The sequence below is a fragment of the Pyrgilauda ruficollis genome, unplaced genomic scaffold, assembly GCF_017590135.1.
Source record: "Pyrgilauda ruficollis isolate IOZ18807 unplaced genomic scaffold, ASM1759013v1 scaffold75, whole genome shotgun sequence".
NCBI classification, from domain to species: Eukaryota; Metazoa; Chordata; class Aves; order Passeriformes; family Passeridae; genus Pyrgilauda; species Pyrgilauda ruficollis.
In genome coordinates this window covers 1,207,442-1,228,338 of record NW_024529377.1, presented here as the reverse complement: position 1 = coordinate 1,228,338, position 20,897 = coordinate 1,207,442, and the positions used below count along the sequence as shown (strand labels likewise).

Sequence of the window (20,897 nt, the reverse complement as noted above, 5' to 3'; positions counted from 1 at the left end):
AAGTGTCTGATTTCTATTTTCTCTTCAAGCACTGAGTTGCAGAAGTATACCTAAGAAAAAGATTTTTGTGAAGTACTTGGACTACTCCATAAACATAAAGCATGTAAAAACATGTTGGATGTGTATATCAGATGCATCATTTCCCTAATTAAATAATATTTTCTGTTACTTAGTCTCTTGTCATTTGCAGTGAAATTTGAGTATTGCTGGGAAGTCAAAAGGACAGTATTGGATCAATTTTCCATCAGCTAAAAGCCTCAATGTGTAAGTAATGTATAATTCAACCAAATGTAAATGTAAATGTGGGGCTGAACTTGCAAATGCACCAATGTACTTGTGTATTCCATCAAGTTGTGATGTCAACAGAAGCAAACTCATGAGGAGGAGTAGATAATGTGTAAAAGAAGGAAAATACCAACAAAAGGCCCAAAGTTGCAATCAACAAGTTTACATGACTAATCTGTTCCAGGGGAATTTTTCTGAGGCTAAGTTGCTCCTGGAAACGCAGTTGATTAAGAAACAGCAGAAAACTGTTTCGTTTGAAACCAATGGCTAAAACAAACCCAAGTTCTCCACTCATAATATTCTTGAGAAATAAATTTGTACTGAGATTGATTGAAGGGTGGGTTCTGAATTTGGCAGGAGGTCTCATTGTGAGTGTATCTCTTTCCTAAAGTGTTTCACAGACAGCAAGACAGCACAGGACCTCTTTGGAGAAATGTCTTTGTAATGTCACAATTGGCAACCAGGAATTTTTCATAACACGCACAGTTTATCGTCACTGCTGCTACGTCAGTGTATATGTTTGTAAATACATGTTGATGTACATATGCGAGTGCTGTCCTTTATGCACACACCCTTGTGGACACTCACCCCACGTATCTGGACACCTCGCTGTCATTGCTGTGAGATGTACATAAATAAAGTGTTGCTACATCTTGAAAGTTGAAAAACCGAGTCCTCAGGCTGCTAAAGTGTGCCCTTGAACAAGACACGGAGACTGTGACAGAGCCAGGAGCGAGACCAGAGCATATGGACCCTTCAAACCTCCCAGCCGCAGGCGCATCCTCCCCGCAAAACAAAGTGCTAAATTAACCACGATTAATTCAGCACGTGTCAGTGCAAGCCCTCACTCCGTCCCCGCGAGCAGCAGCTCCAGCCAGCGCGGCGAGGGAGCGAAAAAGGCGCTCCTCACTTTTCGGGGGGGTCCTGCTTTTCCGCCCCCCTTCGCTCCTGCTCGGCGCGTTTCCAGTGACCGCCACCCGCCCCGCTGTCGGGCTGGCCCCCGCCAGCCGTGTGGGATCCATCGGGGCGGGACGGGGCGGCGGGAGGCGGGGAGGGACGGGAGGGAGAACGCTACCGAAAGGCGAGGAGGGGAAAACGGAGAGAGGGGCGTGCGAGGGGCAGCGCCTCAGCCGCGGGGGATTAAAGGGCGCGGATACCTGCGGGGGCCGGCGGGGAGGCCGGCAGGGAGACAGAAAGGCAGGCCGGACGCCTCTCCGAGTAGAGAAGAGGTGGGGCATCACGGAGCGACCAGCAGCTCTTCTGCCGCGGCTGCCGGCGTCTCCCGGCGCCCGCCGCCACGCCATGTGGCCCCTGGTGGCTCTCTGCTGCTGGGGGGGACTGTCCCTGTCCCTGTCGCCGTCGGCGCCGCAGGGCCGGGCGGGCGGCCAGCCGGGCGCCCTCCTCCGCGCCCCAACTTTCGCGTCGCCATCCCTGGAGGGGCCGCCGCTGCCCGACACGACGGAGAGCAAAGTGGAGAAGCTGGGGCGCGCCTTCAAGCGCCAGGTGCGGCGTCTGCGGGCGCGCAGCGGACGGCTGGAGCTGGTGTTCCTGGTGGACGAGTCGTCGAGCGTGGGTCCGGCCAACTTCCTCAGCGAGCTGCGCTTCGTCAAGAAGCTGCTCTCCGACTTCCCCGTGGTGCCCGCGGCCACGCGCGTCGCCATCGTCACCTTCTCCTCGCGCAGCAACGTGGTGCCCCGCGTGGACTACATCTCGCGGCGGCGGCCGCAGCAGCACAAGTGCGCCCTGCTGGGACGCGAGATCCCCGGCATCGCCTACCGCGGCGGCGGCACCTACACCAAGGGCGCCTTCCAGCAGGCGGCGGTGAGACGGGGCGGCGGCGGGGGCGGCGCGGGGTGCGGGGGGATGCGCGGTCGGGGGCGGTGAGAGGAGCGAGCGGCGGGGCCGTGGGGTGCAGCACCGGAGCGGTGCCCCGTGCGCTGTGGCAAGGCGAGGTCTCGGCATCGAGGGAAGGAAGGCACGGCGATGCGAGGCGCGGTAGTGTGTGGGGTGTCGCGGTGCACGGTGCTGTGCAGTGTGTGGTGTGGTGTGGGAATGTGGCTCTCTGCGTTATTCGAGGGTGTTCCGCGACAAGGGTGTAGGGCTGTATGATGGGGTGTGGAATGGTGTGGTGTGGGATGCAGAATAGCCTGGTCAGAGCAATTAGTCACTATCTTCCCGTGCTGTCTGCACCTGCAACTCCCATGTTTTCTGCTGCCCTTGCAAACAAATGTGTGAAATTCCTCCCTTGAAAGGACATGGAGCCTGTGTCTCAATTTCAGAAGTGATACATATGCGTCAACTCTGGTGTCTGAAATGCCTGTCTGTTTTCATGGCAGCGGGACTTGAGTGTCCGCTAGCTGTCAGACCTACCTACCACGTGTCTGTTTTAGTTGCTGATGACTTACAAAGGTCCCCTTAAGCTGCATGCAGTATACCAATAAGTAGGGGCATGTCCCCAGGAACATTTCCAGACACCATAACACAATCACTTTTCATGCTGTCATACAGACCCACAGCAGAAATTTGGTCTAGGCAGCCCCTGGACATGTGTTGGCACTTGGTCATACTGGGGAGACTTCTCAGTTGATGGTCAAGGGACAGCCAGTCTACCCAGGAAGTTTTTTTTTGCAAGGCTAGGCCTGGCTCTTCCTTGTAATTTGGCTTCTGTGTTCAGAAACAACAACCAAATCAAGTCTCATTTGCGATTTTTAATTTTTTTTTAATCTAATTTCTGGTAGTGTCCTGTAGCTGAGCATTGGGTGCACTTGTCTTGAAACACTTACAGATTCCCGTTTGGAGCTGAGGAGCGAGATTGCAAGAGGTGTGTCACTGCTGGGCATATGAAATTGGCAGAGATTATTCTCTTCTTCACTTTTGGCAGGAGAAAGCAAGTTCACTTAAAATGTGCTCAGAGCTGCACATGCCAAACCTGCTTTAGGAAAACACGTCCCTGTACTAGATCTTCCACTGTGAAGCCATGTTTCAATATATATCCATCCCAGGGGTGTTGTGTGAAAAAGTTAATGATACAAGTTAAAAATAGCCATTAAAAACAAAATATAAGCTTAAGAAATACCATCTGTCATCTTGATACGGAATCTTGACTAATGATATCTTTAAAGTGAAATAAACAAAAAATCCCTTCAGAAACCTACAATTTAGTTTCTTGAGCCCAGCTAAGCTTTGTGGCTGCAACAGCATGACTGTCATTTTACACTGTGTTCTTAAAAGAATGTGGGAAGAAAAATATTCGCATGGTGACAGGGAAAATTAAGATAGAATGACAAGGTTAAATTCTGGTCTGTTACTAGCTCTTGGTTAAAGATACTGTACTGTGGTTTTCTTCAGTATGATTTCTTCATGTGAGACAAGTTAATGTCTTCAGAGAATACTCTCCTTTCTAGACACTCTTCAGAAAATGACTGTTCTAAGTTTAAAATACTACTCTTGGAATAAATCTAGAACGTTTTTAAAGTATAATAAAACTGCTACTCCCTCTGGACTCAGACTGCTGCATTATGTTTTTAACTGTCTTTTGGTACAGCCATAATTTTCCAAAATGTCTCTTTTTTTAATTGTTCTTTTTCTTTTACACTCTAACTTGGAACTCCTTATGCTTCTGACCAGAATTCTTTGCTACTTTTTCAAACTCAAAAGTATCTGCAAGGCATTACAAAGTCTCTAGGATTGTATCGCTTATGTGTTATAGTAATAGAAAATGAAGGGAAGTGCACTGTTAGAATAAACCCAGCGCTTAAATCATCATGCAGCACCCATCTTTGGTAGGTCTCAAAGTCATTAATTCACATCTGCGACAGTTCTATTGAAACCACAGAGGCAGAGTGATAAGTGAGTTCTGCAAGGTCATCAGGCCAGTTAGTGTCTGACCTGGGAACATAAGTGAACAGGAACAAGATTTAAAAAGCAGTAGCTGTCTCAGAACCTGTGGCAGCAAAACAGTTGCACAACCACACAACGTCCATCTTCTTTGAAAACGTAAGAGTTCTCCTTGACACTGCAGCTTTGCATCATTTCCAAAGGTACTATAGCCGAGTTTCTGTGTTTTGTCAAAGCTGTCCTTACTAACTTTTGCCCTGTAGACCACACTTTGGTATTCCTACCCTGCCTATTAAAGATAAATTCTATGTGATTCACAGAAGTATGCCAAATACACCACAAGAGACAGAATCCTGATGAGAGTGGATGAACTTCTATTGATGTTTGGGTTTGCCACTCTGTTTGTGATTTCATGCCATGCTTGAGCTAGCAAGTGCTCATTTTCGGAGTCTTTCTTTTAAGGCACATGCAAACAGTCTTAGAAAGGGAAAGAAACTGAACTCATTAATTCAAAACTCTTTGGCTTCAGTTTTTCACAGCATAAGTTGGTGGGACAGCACAAACTACATGCAGCTTATGTTAAGCAGATTGCTTATTGCATTATGGAAAGCTACAGAGCTGTTGTGACAGCAAGAAAGAACCAAAGCAGAATTGAAAATACAAGCAGGTTAAAGCAAGTGTTGCTCCTGATACTTAAGGAATGCAACTAAAGCCAAAAGACCTCCGTGGTGAAAAGTGTTGAGAGACCTGTAGGTACCTGTATTGAAGCTTCTGAACCTGAGAGACAACCACTGCTAACAGCACCCATTATGTTTTGTGGGAAGGATGTGCATTTGTTACCAGATGGGCTTTGAAATAGAACTGAGGGGTCATCATGCAATTATGGAAGCTCAATGGGTTCTTGTTTTAGCAGCTGAGAGTCACAGTTACATATATGCCAGCATTGGTGTGCTATCTTTTTTGATGGACAGTTGGAACATCCTGAAGCTGCATTAGTTTTGGTGGTCTAAAAAAAAAAAGATGAAAATAAAAATTATTTAAACTACTCCACATGGCAATGTGTTGATAAAATTTTATCTTCTAAAAATAAGATAGTCTTATTTCTGTCTTTCAGTGAAAGTAAAATGGGAACAATTTCTCTTCATAATTGAAGGGGAAGTTGTAGGTGTGCACTACTATTGAGCAGAAGTCAGAGATAGTACTCAGACAGGCTCAGACAAGTCAATTGTAAAAAATCTGGCAAAACAGTAGCTGAATGAACCTTTGGGAATTCTGTGTTATAAAAATAATTGTTGCATTAAAAAGGTAATTTTTTTTTTTTGTTTTTATAATTCATCTTCACTCTATTGAAGTGATTATAGGTATAGGTGTATGCAAGTGAAAGGTTTATCACTTACAGAGTAGGGTTACACATTTTCTGAGAATCTGGTCTTTGAAATCAGGTGTTTGGATCTAACATGATTTTGGGGGAGCGTGACAAATGTCCAACCAGCATGTCAAATCCCATGCTCGTGTTGTAGTTAATAAATATTTTTAGAAGTGTCCCCCAAAAGAATGTAAGCACATATCAGTTTAGAATAAACAGTTCTAATGCTTATCTAATGCTTGTTTAATTAAGTAGGGGTGGCTTTGTTTCTTCTGTATGACAACAGCACAAAAGTACAAGATGCAGCATTGTTACCCACTAGGAAAATTAGCTTTTATTTTCAATGCATTTTCAGATTCAGAATCTCACTGTCAAATTAAAATGAATCATTTATTGAAGATAAAGAACTGAAAGTCTTTTCTTACCAGGTACTTGGTTAAGTTTTTTTTATTTGAAAAAAAGTAACGCCCTCTCATTGAGAAGATGAACATTCAGATTCATGTGTATTGTCCGGTTATCAAGCATGTGTTTGTGGATTTCTGTTCCTGTGTTCCTTGCAAGATCTGCAGCTAATAATGAGAGAGTAGCAGATTCTAAGTTGTCTTTGACATCATGCTCTAAATATCTGATGATGGCTTAGGTCACCTAGAGCTAACTGACTGGTTGACAGCGTTTTTGACATGGCTTTAGAAGTCTGTGTTAAAGCTATGCTAGTAAAAAAAAAAATCAAAGTCAACTTGGTTTACTTCTGTGGCCACCTTTGCAATTGTAGAGCTGGTAGTTAGGGATTACCAAATTGAAAGTAGTGTTCCTGTCAACCATCACTGGTGTCAGCTCTAAGTCTCCAGTTTCAATCAGTGTGGTGGTGTGAACAGTGCTGGTCCTGCGTACTCCAGCCTTGCATGGGGTTTGTTCACAAGATTGATAAGGCAGGGTCAGAGGCAAGATACACATCTGCACATTGTCCTTAGACCAAGCCTGAAATATACCTACCTTTAGAAGTTATTAAGTAGTTAACTTTTCTCTGACCTTTTGGCCAGGACAGGCAAAAAGTGCTCTGTTTAGCATAATATCTGTGGCTGCCTCATCAGGATTAGTACTTTCTTTAGTTGAAAACCTGTTCTTTGGAATTCTTTTGCTTGTGCTTACAAAATTGTGCCTTGCCTTTTGGTCTAATCAGAAGTGTGCAATTTGGAAACCTGGTGTAGATTTTGCTGCACAAAATAAATCTTGCGGATGTAGTATCTGAACCAACAGTACAATGAATGAAATATTTCTCTACTATGATATCTGGATGATATCATCCTAAATGTTTCAGGAATAGACAGTTTCAGTTCTCTTTTCATGAGAAAACCATTTATTTTTGTCATCTCAGAGCCTTTTTTGGAAGGGTCTGACAATAAGCCCCTTCTGATCCCCAGTCCTTAAAAGTTATGACCCTTGCAGAGAAATCAGTCTTATCATGTCCTTTACTTCAGAGATACAAAGACAAACCAGAAAACCTGCTGAGTGATTTGTTCTGAGAGAAGGAATAAATTCATAGCATTAAAATTTTGAAGAGGTCAGGACAAAATAAGTTGGTTCATTTTTAATTCTTTTCCTAAGCTTATGAGAAGCCTTTACAGCAAAATATATAATATTTAGCAGTAGCTCCTGACACAAGCCTCAGCATTAAACTTCTGAATGTTTATTCTGAATGTTCTGTGATACGTATTCTACCCTTTGTCCCCCAGTTCCATGTGCTACTGGAATCTGTGAGTCAGATTTTGCAGGTGAGGCCGCATGTTAGTGATGCTAAGAATTTTCTGACTTTTCTAGGTGCAGAAATTAAAAGCACTATTGCTTTTAGCAACAGGGTCTTTCTAGGACCAGGACCCTGCTTAAATTTTGGAACTGCTTACTTCTCTATGACATTAACAAAATCCAAAACAAAAGCTCTTGTTAAAATTATAATACTCCCTCTGCTTCAAGGTCTCACTGGCAGCCTCAGCCAGGAAGATGAAGAGCCTCCTTCAATGTAAGCAGCAGCCTGTAAAGAGCTTTAATGTTCGGAGTCATGGTGCTCTGCTAAGCATGGGCAGTATGAACAGTTAAGCAGAGATGGGTTTCTCTCCCAAGCACTCCCCCATGGCCAACTGGGACATCTGGGGCATCTCTTATCAGTGATAACTTTGTGTTAGTGTTGCTCAGTTCTAGCAGTCCTGGAGGGGAAAAAAAAAAAAATCAGATGATAATTGAACAGTGACAGCTGGCAGTAGATGGGCCAGGTCATGAATTATGTTTGTCCTTTTGGAACTAATTATTCAGTTCAGCTTTCCTTCTTTCTCCCTGCTTATTTAAAGTAATAAATGTTTAAAGCAAGCACAAAAGAAACAAATATTTGGCAGATGTACTAGTCAATAGTGATGTGAGTGCTTGGTCTGAAAATACATGAAAATCAGTTATGTATTTAGTAAAATATTTTTGTGTCCTTATTTTTATTGTTAGGAGAAGACCAGAGCAGTACTAAAGAAATTGTTATTTTAATGATGGAAACCGCTCACAGACAAGAAAACTAGGATTTTTCATTTTTTGAATCAAACTGAGATCTATTAGCAAATGCTGTTTTGAATATAGCATGCAGCACAGCAGCATATAAAGGCCTCCAGCAACTTCACAAAGTCTTGATAAAGTTGTTAAAAGTTATATAGCATAAGAGCTCAGAAAATGTCTATGTACATAACATGTCCTGTTTTTTAATGTCTTGTTTAGAGGACCTCAGAATGATGGAAGATATGCATGTTAGTTGTTTCCTGGAAACTAGATGAATTCTGTTCTTTCTAGTTCAGAGCTCAAAACTGCAAGCCACACAATTTCAAATCACTAGATCCAACAGTCCTAACTCAACTATGAGAGTCACAGTTCTGTGTAAGAGTTCTGTGTCATTGTAAAGCCAGTGATGGTTCTGGGTTGTTTAGGCTTTTGTTCTGGTTGCTCAGGACTGTGTATAAGTAGGTGTTTGAATATACCCAGGGATGGAGAACCCACAAATCTTCTGGGGAATCTGTTTCAGTGGTTGATTACTCTTGCAGCAGAAATGTTGCTTCCTCTCTTTAAGTGGAATGTTGGTATTTAAATATGTGCTTCTTGCCTCATCCTGCCAATTAAAAGGTTCTGTATGCATATTTTTTTACTCCCCCCCTCATTAAGTAGTTATATAACATGCATGGATAAGAGGACCTTAAAGCTTTTCTCCCATCTGAACATTACTAGATATGTCAGTCTTTGCTCAGATGTTATGTCAGTACATTTCCTGGCCATGAACTTGCCTGACTTTTCCATCTGTGCGCTTTCATCCATATAGTGGGGTTGTTCTGACATAGTTGTAAGATTTACTCAAATCATGCCTTCCAGTTACTGAATGAACTATTTATTTTAAATATCCAGATTATTTCTATAGATACATCTTTTCTCTGAATTAAGATTGCCTTTCTTGCTAGGGAAATATCCAAGGGAAGCTTTAATATTAGTTAGTTTCTTCTAGATAGGTAACAGCTCATTCTCTAGGGCTGTGTAGCAGTTCAGAGAAGAGTGGGAAAGGTTGGAAACCAAAACCTCTGACAGTGGAATATCTTTTAGTTCATTTTGTGAAACCTAAAGAGGGGATAAGATTCATTCGATTTGAGCAGTGAAAATAGCAATGTATAGTGACAGAAAGAAAATATGGTGAAATCACCATATTTGCTGTTTTAGAGAGGGACCTCAGGAGGTGTAGCCAGGTCTTTTATGTACCCAAAATCAATAAAATAAAACTCCTTAGCACCAATATAACACTACACCAGGCTTTCTTTATTCGGTTGGATGCATGAGGGGATATCTCCTCCGAAATATGCTGCATGCTGAGTGCAGAAAAAGCTCCAGTTTATATATTTATTTTACTTACATATTCATAGATTTTCCCAGGAAAAAACTATACATATGATCATAATTTTCCCAAAGTCATTACCTTACATTCCCTTCCTTCTGTGCATGCTTTCTGTCCTGGGAGACTGGTGATCCCTGGTGGTGGGCAACCCCAAAGTCATACCTGACTGCCTGGTGAACTCATAAAAGCTTGCAAAATGGGACTGGGTTGCTTTCCAGGTCTTCTTCCTACAGAATCAGCATTGTGTGGTTCCATAGGCCAGTGGTTTTTGAAGAACAAGCACCTACCAGGTGCAAACAATTCTTCACCTGGCAAGAGTTTCCTGATGAAGGGGAACTGTATTTGTCACGCTCTAGCTTTGCATTACTCTTGGGAGATGACCAGATTCCTCAGGAGTGCTCTGGATTCAGTGATAAGTTGTCTCAGCTTCACCAAAACTGTGCTTGATCACAGTACTGGTTATTTTTTTTTCTTTATAGAATATTTATTTATGTAAAATCTCCTGTCAGATTTGGACATTTTTACCTGGGGGAAGGTGAAAGCAAAGAAACCTTGAAACAGAAATTTAGCTTGCCAAAGATATTTAGCATTGCCATTTCCCTTTGTGAATGAAATACTGATCTGCTTCTGAAGCCACCTATGATAAATTAGGATGTACTGTTTTAATATTGTTATGAATATATGGACCAAATCTGTGCAGTGTTTTTGTAATAAACTAACATTTATTCATTTTAACATAGGCTTGATAACAAATATGTTACATTGTGGATAGTTAAATTAATTCTATAATATTATAAAATGGAAATTCTTTCTTTTATATTGAATAAATGATCATATAGGAAAAAGAATAATTTCATTCTATTCAGAGCTCACCCCCTGGTATGTATATCATTCCTAAAGTGAAAGGAAATCCAGTGTAAGTGGTCTTCGGGGGTAGAACAGCTGAATGGCTCTCTAGTGGAGAGTTTTCTGGTTTGCTTCTGAAATGCAGTAGTGGTTCTTCCTGATCTGTAAAAATTAATATTAAAATTAATATTCCCTTTGTAGTGTTTTTCCTGCAAAGTGAATGTTGGATAATGTTATTTTGAGGGTTAGGCTCCGACTTAAGCATTTTGAGGCAAGCCTCTCCTGGAGCTGTGTGTTACAGCCTGGCTTGGTTTGTAAAGTAGAGAGGGTAACCCATTTCAACTTGTTTCCCTCTAGATATGTATACTATTCAATTCTCTATGATCAGAATCTTCTTTAAAATCAAAAGAGAGAGTAAGGACAGGAATCAGCCCCAAGATCATATGTTTATGGATTACATGCAGCAGATGTGGATGAGACAGTAACAAAGAACCTTTGACAACATCACTGTTGTGGCTGTCAAGTGACTGAAGAAGTCTTTGCCCTTCAATAGCTCATCTCCTAATTTTGTGTTACAAGCTCCATGTTAATGTTAAAAATGTAGAAGTTAGAATTTAACTGGTTTTGTGACTGTACTGATAGGATTTAGTTTTCCATTACTGTAGTTCTAGAGGACGATTTTGTATGATAACTCTTTTGTTGCACAAGACTTCATAATTTTAATTCTAAGGACTTTTATTGGCACAAAAAATTGGTTAGACTGCCAGATATTTGTACACACCAAACACTCGCTGAACACAATACAGATGGTAATAACTTTTTGCTAATGTGAAAAGAATGTTTTATTTAAAATCTGGAAGGATTACTGAAACTGACTGATCTACTAATCCTCTGAAGGAAGTATAGACAAGAAACTAGTTACTGAAATGCTAAAAGACTAGGTATTTCTAGTAGCCCTGTGAATTTCTATTCCATCATCAATAGCACTAGTTGTTTTGTTTTGTTTGTACTTATCCCCTATTAATTTATAATATTGACCAAATGGGCTAAATTCTCAATTTAACAGGCCATTCAGCCCTGTGATTTGAGTTATGGCTGGTGTTTAGTTTTTGATGGTAAAATCAGAAGCAGATGTGGATATTCATGTCAAAGAAACAGGTTCTCAGGATCTTTTAAACTTACTAGTACCATTTTGGGGGCTTTTAAACATATTTATTGAAGAACCTGATAATTTATGAAGGGACTGCAAAGCCTTGTCATAAAAAAAAAAAGTCATCTTTATGTAGATACAGTCCATTGAGTTGGCAGGGGCTGATGAACAATCTCTGTGTGTACTCAAAAGTTTAGGAGTTAAACAAGTTTAGGGGTTGAACAAACATTTTAAAATATATGAACTTTCTCTTTGGGGAAAAATAGCTTCAGAACAGTTTTCTGGAAAGGGAAGGAGAGAGAGGTTACTCAGAATAGACGGATGTAAGTCAGGGTTAGAGAAAACAAAAAATTATGTGAAATGCTGCACAAATATTGTGGAGAAGAGGAATGGAGACTGATAACTTGGGTTGTCAGCAGCGCTGACAGGCTGGTGGCCTGTCCTCTTATTCTCACAAAAAGAAACAAAATACTAAGCGGACCAACGGGCATACTAAAATTATTTTTAAATCTACTTTTGTCTTCTTTCCCTCCTCTTCCTTGCCCCCCCTCCATGTTGAATGTTTCTTTCCCTCCCTTGTTGTTTTCCTCTGTTTTTATGCAGCAGGGATTCTGTGTCTAGAGTTACAGCTGCAAGACATGAGGGCCAAGCTGGTCAGTTGCTTTGTTTTGTTTTGATTTCCAGGGGCAATATGTAGCAATCTTGTCTGTTTGTCTGTCTGTTTCTCTACTCAGATTCCCTGGTGCCTGAATGTTCAAGTCTTCTGGGTAGCAGGAAGACATCTTCATGGTCTCTTACCTGTTGGCTCAATTTGTGTCTGTGTGACAAAAGTGCTGTCTTGAAGAAGTGGTTGCCCTTTGAGATGCAGAGGACAGAAGAGATGTTGGCTCTTGCCTTGACAGAGGGTCATATAGCCAAGGCATATTTTCCTCTCAAAAATAGTCATTTGCCCCTCAAAGATGGTCTTTCACTGGTGCTTTTCACTTACTCAAACCCACATCTTTTGAAAGGTCTTGCTAAGCAATTTTTCATGGGACCAGGCACTTTCTGGCTTACATGGAAATTCATGGAGAGTTTGTGTTTCAGGAGTTTCAGAGGGCATTTGTACCAGTCTAATTTTGTAAGATAAAAATCCCTGCTTATTTGCTAGTCAGAATTAAATAGTCCTGAGATATCTGTAGTCCTGTAGACTACTGAGGCTCAAGCTCATTTGTTCACTGGCCATGCAGACAGACATGTCTCTGTGTTTAGGGAAAACATGAAAGTTTGATTGCTGCTGATTATGAGCATTGACTGCTGAAGAACCAGGGCAGTGTGGAAGGCTGTCCACTATATTAATCTTCAAAGTGTGAAACTTTCTGTTATGCAGTGAGGGAAACAGTGCTGAAGGATACTACAGAAAACTGCCATCCTTCCAAAATTAAGCTTTGTTCCCCCTTCTGTACATGTTATGCGCAATCATAAGTTGAAATAATAATCTGCTAGAGCAATCTGCCTGTAGGTGGGATCTTCAGAGAATTGCACTGGCAGTCTCCATAATGTCTCTTAACCCTGTGTAAGTTGTGGTTTCTTCCTCAGTTACATGCATTCCACAACTTGCGTGTATTTGGGGCATATTTTTCCACCTGTATTATGTAATTTGCAGATTGAATGTTTTTTTCAAAGTTCAGAGATGCTACAGTTGCCAAAACCAAGTGAGTATGGATGGAACATATGTTTTCCTTGTCTTGTTTTTCCAAAAAAGGGCCATTTTTACTGAAATAGCTTTAGACAAACATCCTGAGTGGAGAATATCAGCCTGAATATTTAAGAAGTTTGATAGAAGTTTTTGTTTATATTCTCTTTTAAAATAGCACAGTTAATGGTGAATATATTAATTATAAATAATATTACTGTCTCTGCCTGCAGTCACTTGTATTAGAGCATCAGTTTCAGAATGCATTTTGAAGTTAGGCATTTGTACATTTTTCTTTTACTGTTTGTCTTCCTGTTGCCCTTTGTCTTGTCTTTTTCTTCCTGATTCTTTTCATTCTAATTTCCCACTTCATTCTGTTTTCCTACTTCATTCTGGTTTTCCACTTATAACTTAGGCAATATGAGGAACAATAAGTTTGATTTGTGAAGGGTATTTTTGACTGCAAGAGAATCTGGTTTCACTCCCTTTGGGTTTTGCAAACAAGTAGTAATAAAATCAAGCCCAACAGCAAAATATTGCTTGGCAGTCTCTCAGACCACAGTGCCAGTGGTATGTGCTTTGATTTATGGCATCTGTGCTTATTTTTGCATAGTATCTACCTGAAATCAGAGAACTGACAAATCAAAAATCCAATTGTCCTAAAATGTGGCTTGGTTTACTGAGAAGGGGTATAAAAACTGCAGGGTATTTAGGCTGGCTTAGCTAGTAACCTTTTGGATGAGGTGAAAGCCAGATGATTTTACTTCATAAGACTTACATAAAGATTTTGTAATAAAACAGCTCAGCTTGGCTGATCTCTGGTTTTGGAATTTGTGCTTGTTAAGAGTGTCTTAGTCACATTTACCTCCTTGTCGTACAATGACATGTCTTTTGGATCATTCGAAGGTCTATTAAATGTGGTCTTTTGCATTAATTGTAGCGTGGTGCAATCTGTTATTGAAATAAACATGGGCATAATATGCCTGCTACCAAATTGGAAGTCTGCATCTAATTCTTTCTACGTAAGTTCCCAGAGGATGGAGAAAATATATGTTCACAATCCCCTGCTTTAGGGTTGTGGACAGCATCTGGCCATGCTTAGGAAGACTAGTGCATTGTCAGACTAGAAGACTGAAATGGGCAGGAATCTGTGGGGCATGTTCTCACTCAGGCAGTTCTGGGCTGTATCATACATGCTTTGTGTGAAGTATTGAAGAGCGAGCAGCAGAGTAGAAGGAACTACAGGCATTTTTGAGGCCATGATGGACAATGGAAAGTGATCTTGGCACACTGTTGTAAGGGAAGAAGGCATCATTCAGTAGGGACAAATGGGGAATTTCATGCTGGATTTAAAATAACCAGCAGTCTAAATACTTGTTAGGAGAAGCCTTATGATAAATCAGCAGTAGGATTTATAGTTTAGTCAATCAAAACATAATATTGCATTAAAATATGTTAGATATTGTGTTTTGAGTCTTGCACTCTTTTCAATGTTTTTTGTATCTATTTAAACTTCAGTCTGAACAAAGTCACTTAAGCTCTCCTCAGAATCATTGTGAATCTGATGCATGGGTGACTTAATCAATCAGCATGAAAAGTGTCTTATTTCTTATCATGTCATGGTTTTTGTGGTTGTGTAAATATGTGACCACCTAAAGTGTGACTCGGTGATTGGCCTTGATCAGCCACAGGCTCTACGCACTGATGTTTGACCTTTGTTGCAGTGGGTGATCTTGCAAGGGCCTTATTAGCTGTATAATTCAAATAGAAGGAGGAATATAATGGAGGAAGTAGTGTACCAATCAACCGCTGTCAGCCTTTCGCTGACGTGTGCAATTTCATTTTCTCTTCCAGCAAATATTACGGCATGCCCGTGGAAACGCTACAAAAGTGATATTTCTTATTACTGATGGCTATTCCAATGGGGGAGACCCGAGACCCATTGCAGCATCCTTGCGCGAACTTGGAGTGGAGATCTTCACCTTTGGGATATGGCAGGGCAATATCCGAGAACTGAATGACATGGCATCCCACCCAAAAGAAGATCACTGTTATCTTCTTCACAGTTTTACTGAGTTTGAAGCTCTGGCACGCAGAGCTCTTCATGAAGGTATTAATGTCCTAACCTCAGAAATCTACAGGGAGCAGAGAGGTCTGAATAGAAAGCCCTCCAGTATTGTCTTGCATTTACACTTTATGTAGTGTTGATTCTCTTTTTATTTTTCTCCTACTTTCTAGTAGAGATGTTTGTTCCTCAATTAAAAGGATAAACTTTATTTGGCTTAACTCATCACCAACAGGATGTGAGAAAAATTCTCCTTATTGATGTGTATGCATACTTATATCCATTCAGCTCTTCATTTTGTCTATGAAGAACAGACTGTGCTCTTGGCCCAATGTATCTTGTGCTTGAACGGGTGAAACTTGTAGTCACGTAAAGAGGCACCAAGTGTACACTTTAGAACTAGACTTAATACCTTTAGGGTGTCTCACAAAGCAACAGCAGCCTGTTCAGAACCAGTCTAGATCTCTCTGTGTAAGAGTCAATACAATTTGTGTTTATGACCTTATACACGCAGTAAAACTGGAAAGAGGAAGAGGTGGAAAGATTCCTCTTCTAATCTCCTATATCCTAAAATAAAATTTCTTTCTGAAATATAGGGTAGATTTAGACAAGCAGGTGAGAACACACTATTAAACATTTGTTTGGCAATGCTGCTTGATTGAGGCTTAAAACAGGAATCAGACTAGCCATTTGAATTTATTTGCTATAATTTTTAAAAACATACTACTTTAAAATAACAGTGTAAAATAAGGTTTTCTGGTGCTTTGTTGCCGGCCTGTTTGTTCCAGGTAAGGTTGGGTTGGTCTTTGTGAATGTGCTGAAGTTTTTTAGTTTATAATATGACTGAATGGTTTTACATGCCATGACCAAATGTTCTTTTGATGCCAAATACGGCATCCACCAAAGCTGGGAAGAGCTGTCCCAACAGCTTCTGTTGGGAGTGAGACTGCATTCTGGCAGTGTTAGACTCAAAGAAGGAGAAAACCTGGCTGCACCATGGGTTTCAGTGAGCTCTTTTCCAGAGTAGGGATACCAATCTTTTGCACATTGAGCATAGCAAGGCTCTGCTCCATACTGCCATCTTTCCTACTTAGAACTGAAGCCTAGGGTTTTTAACAAATATTTCATTAATGGTATAATGTAAGACTGTGGCATTACTCTTGTTTGAATTCTTTGTTAATAAATTGATACTATTTCAGACCTGCCCTCTGGCAGCTATATCCAAGAAGACATATCTCATTGTTCATATCTCTGCGAGGCAAATGAAAACTGCTGTGACATCATGGCAAGCTGCAAGTGTGGCACTCACACTGGCCAGTTCGAGTGTATCTGTGAGAAGGGTTACTACGGGAAAGGACTACAACATGAGTGTACAGGTGAGTCTCATTGACTGAGTATTTGGGTTTCTCTGCATGCTCCAAATGCATGGCTAATCTATCTGAGAGCTAAAAGATCTGTTTAGGATTATGGCTATGTACCATGGATCAGAATGCATCCAAGGCTGCCGGAAGACTCTGTAGGAGTAAAATTCACCTCATACCTTGTCTTCAGCAATAGCTCGAAGAGATGCACAGGAAAGGGATAAGAATAGGGCAAATATTCTGACAAAGTAAAACTTTCCTAAAACACAGAACACAGAAACACAGAAATTTGTGACTTTACCAAATTTGTGAGTTTGTGAGTTTACCCAATCTGAGGTAGTACCTTTTATTCTCAAGTGCTTGTAGTACATTTTTCCCTCCTGAGTTTTTCTGATCACTTTTTGAACTTCCTTAAAGTGTCCTGTTTGGAGAGGGGCTATATATGTGGATCTTTGCAGGATAAATTCTGGGTGAAGCTTACAATCATGGAAATGTGTTTTAATTCTCCCATGATGACTTCCAATTACCATAGAGGAAGAAAACATATGAGTCACTAAACAGAGACTTATCATTGTGACATTTTCCTAATACTAGTCTTGGACAAACCCTTTCACTTGTATGCATTCAAAGTATGGTTAAAATAACAACAGTTTACACTTCTTTACGGAAGTGGATCTGTAAAGTTGTATTACACTCCCTGCCAATTATCACACTGTAATTCACCTTGTGCCTCTGAAACACCTTTCCTTTTTTCAGTGTGTAAGCAGGAATTCATTGGGTTTTGAAAGCAACATGAGTACAGGTATGCAGTTAGGAATCTATATCAGCACTGGCACAATGGATCAGAATTGTATTTTTTGTAAGTGGTTGCAGCTCCCTTTTGTGCTCAATTAACTCTAAACAGATACACGATTCCATTTCTCTTACTTTCAATTCTAATACTAATTTATTTAAGACAAAACCACATTTTCATCTTTTTTTCCTTTTGTCATAAAGTAGTTTTCTTCCACCTTGAGTAAGATATTGAGCAAAATACATACAGCATTTCTATCTTTATCAGTAGGTTGTGTCATTAAATATTGTTTTGAGTGATTCCTAAAGAGAGCAGGACTATCATTTTAGAGTTGCCCTTTCTTCATGAAAATGTCCTTTGACAAAGTAAGCATACCTTTTAAGTGCCACCAAAAATGATAAAAGTCAGATTTCTTAAAATGGGCACTATGCAGCTGCAGACAAAAGTTTCATTTTTGCTTCCTTGGTAGGTGCTTCTGAAATAAATTTGTAGAAGGGTCTGGTATTAGATGCACTGCAAGTAAGCTGATGATTGCAGCCATCTGCTGTGTATGTGATGGTAGTTGAAGTTGCATACAGGTATTTTAGGGAGAATTTGACCTAAGTAACTCAAACCTTTTCTTTATGTATGCTCTGTTCAACTCTTGTATTTTTCAAGATAGAAATATAAAAGACAGTATGTGTTCTTTAAAGGAAAAAGAGCCTGTTTTGAAATCTTTTATTCTGAAAAGGATTCCAGCCTTTTTTAATATTTCACATCTGAGCATAGCTGTGGATTTGTAAAGCATAAGGAATCTTAAGAATGCATCTTAACTTTTCTTCACTCTATAATGTGCAGGAGGATTTGTGGCAAGTTTATAGTGACAGGACTTCGATTTTAATTGGACTATTTTTAGACATTTTTTGGCAAAACTTAAAGATACTCCACTAGCCTGTGTTTCCCTAGTACAGTAAGGCTTTTTTAAAAGAATTTTAATTAAGAGGGAAATTGCTTTTCTGTGTAGCATCTGTTAGTTTTGCTATTGTGTTTATTTTCTGTGATTATTGTCTATATTCTCTGCTTTTAATTATACAACCTGACTGTTGTTTATGGTTTTAAATGTGAATGACACATCAGAGTAACATGTAAAAACCCTTACAGTTTTTTACTTTCGTAATTACCAGAAAACACCCTAGAAATCTTCTGTAGAATAAAATAGAAGCCACGTACTTTGTGCCAAAAAGCAGAAATTCAGTGTCCCACTCCTGGTCTTTGTAGTATTGTTGATGATGTGTCACTAAAGGAAGAACAGACTGAATGTTCTCTGCTTTACAAAGCAAACCAAACAAATCTTCTTGGCCCACACTGGGAACTCCATGTGGTGTTTGTGATAACTGTGGTAAAGGTAGGAGCAAGAGGAAAAATGGAAGCAGTATTGTAATCAGTACCCAAGTATTGCAGAGTACGTGAGCACCTCCTTTTCAGTAACTCTTCACTTTTTCATCTCCTTCTTTTCCTTGATTACAAATGTTGAGGTTCAAACTAGAGACAACCAAAGAAAAACACAGAAGGCAGCAAAAATAAATCTTGAGATTTTTCATTAGGACTCTTTCTTCCGTTTCATCAATAGAAGGTGAGTTGTTTAAATCAACTGCACCTTTCATAGGAGAGTAAAAAAAGGTACAGATCTCCATTGGTATCTTCTCTCTCTTATGGCATTAGAATATATGTCTTTGACATGCTGTTTTCACTTTTTTTTTTTTTTTTGAGTAAGACTCTCCTTGAAAAGTTCTGTTTTAGGTGGTCTGTTGGGTTGGATGACCTTCTAGGTTCAAGATTATGCAACTGAAGATAGTACCATCAAGTTCACCTCATCAGTTACTCCTAAGCACAGCCACTGTTATTGGAGAGGTTAGGAAGCTGTTGTCTTAGAACCACTAGTTTCTTTTGTCTAACATGTAGACTGCATTTTTTGCAGAACAAGGTATCTGTAATGATGATGTGCAGCTCACAGGGCAGAACAAATAAATTAATTCCTTGTTCTCTAGGCTGGTTATGCATTCTTTTGTTTATATTTAGCTCACTGCTTGGGTATAGTTATTGAATTCCACCATCCACATGAATATTTAATAGCTTGCCTAGGCTTTTATTTAGGAATATGCAGCATATCAGTAATCATATGCACAGCTACTAGGGCATGATTCTTGGCTTCAAAACACCACATGGATTAGATTTCTAAAGAGCCTTTCCAATGAAACATAAAAACATGTGAAAACTCCACTTTTTTTTTCTTTTTTTTTAACAAATGTTAATTCAAAACACATTACTGAAAAGACTTTAAACTGAGGGTATATAGGTTCAGCAAGGGAGGGAGGATTTGCATTTTGTGGTTTCTTGGACTGTAGACCTAATTTTCATCTGAGCATGAGATTTTCCATGAGATTTTCTGGATTGTTCCTGTTGAGAATGCAAAACCAAACCTGATGTTCATAAATTGGATATCTTTCTAGTTAGGAAAACAACTTTTCAGTTTAATACACTACTAGCAGTTCTTACCTTAGTTGCACAGGAAGAACATTAATTCCAGTGGTGAGTCCAATCATCTAGTCAAAGGAAAGTAAATATTTCTCCTGCCATGCTGTCTCCTTCCTCCCTTCCTTTTGATCAGAGCTTCCACTCCCCGGGAGCTGAATCATCCTTTCTCAATATTTCTCTATGGGAGGTATTTCTTTACCTACACTGGAGGAGTTACTAGATGAAGCTTTGCCAACCGTCTTAAAAATTGGCAGATGGTACTTGGAAATTTTCACGAAGTTTTCAAGATTCCTTCAAGACCCAAGGCTTCCAAAGTTAACAACACATACAACATATGCTGTACTCTTCCTACCACTCCTTCCTACCGTGCCTACCACGGATCTGGAGGAGAACCACCATTCTGAGATTCTGACAGACAGGGAGGGAAAAGAAAGCAAGAAAGGGAGTGTGAAAAAGATTGTAGAAAATGTCTTCAAGCATAGTAAGATCTCAGGCTAAATTTGCCTGTTGAATCTAAACCATTTGAATTAGTTCATGGAACTGCAGATTTTCAAGCCCTTAGAACTTTTTTTCTTGCTGTCTCACAAAGCAGTGCTATTTTATGCTTTCATTCATTGATTCTGCATCTTAAAAACTGGGTGGGAGTTTGTTTTGATTCCTCTCTCCTCCTTTGCTTTTAATTTCTAAATCAGAAATCTAAATCTGTCGCTAAAAGAGGGCTCCTTTTAAGAACTGCAGCCATTGAAAACTGACAAATTGAAAAAGGAGCATTTCTTTTAAGAAAGTGTCAAATGGTTGCTACTGCGATATTTTGTGTCACATGACCCTGCAGATCTTGATATACCAAAACAAGAAAGCAAATAGAAATTTTACATCAGATGATTTCAAATAACTTGGATTACAGCTGTGCAAGGAAGTTGGAATGTATGTGCTTAATGAAGCAATAATGAAATGCTTTCAAAACCTGAACAGTTTGGAAAGACTTAGGGGTTAGACTCACTTGCTGTAGAGACAGAAAAGCCTTGCTGGAGAGACCTTTCTCTGTGTACAACTTCTGTCAACCTGTGATTCACCCTTTTTACTGAACAGCTCTTTAATCAT

At 40.1% G+C, this 20,897-nt stretch overlaps 1 protein-coding gene across 2 annotated transcripts in view; it reads left to right on the top strand.

Annotated features, from left to right (window-relative positions):
* The first annotated feature begins 1,410 nt into the window (after positions 1–1,410).
* The window catches only part of SVEP1 (sushi, von Willebrand factor type A, EGF and pentraxin domain containing 1), a 118,468-nt gene continuing 98,981 nt past the window's right edge, over positions 1,411–20,897 (top strand). For both annotated transcript variants that reach the window (XM_041486315.1, XM_041486314.1), the window contains exons 1-3: positions 1,411–2,106; positions 14,918–15,173; positions 16,328–16,504. In XM_041486315.1, coding sequence (XP_041342249.1) covers positions 1,588–2,106; positions 14,918–15,173; positions 16,328–16,504 — 952 coding nt within the window. In that variant the 5' untranslated portion in view covers positions 1,411–1,587. The remainder of the gene's footprint in view (positions 2,107–14,917; positions 15,174–16,327; positions 16,505–20,897) is intronic.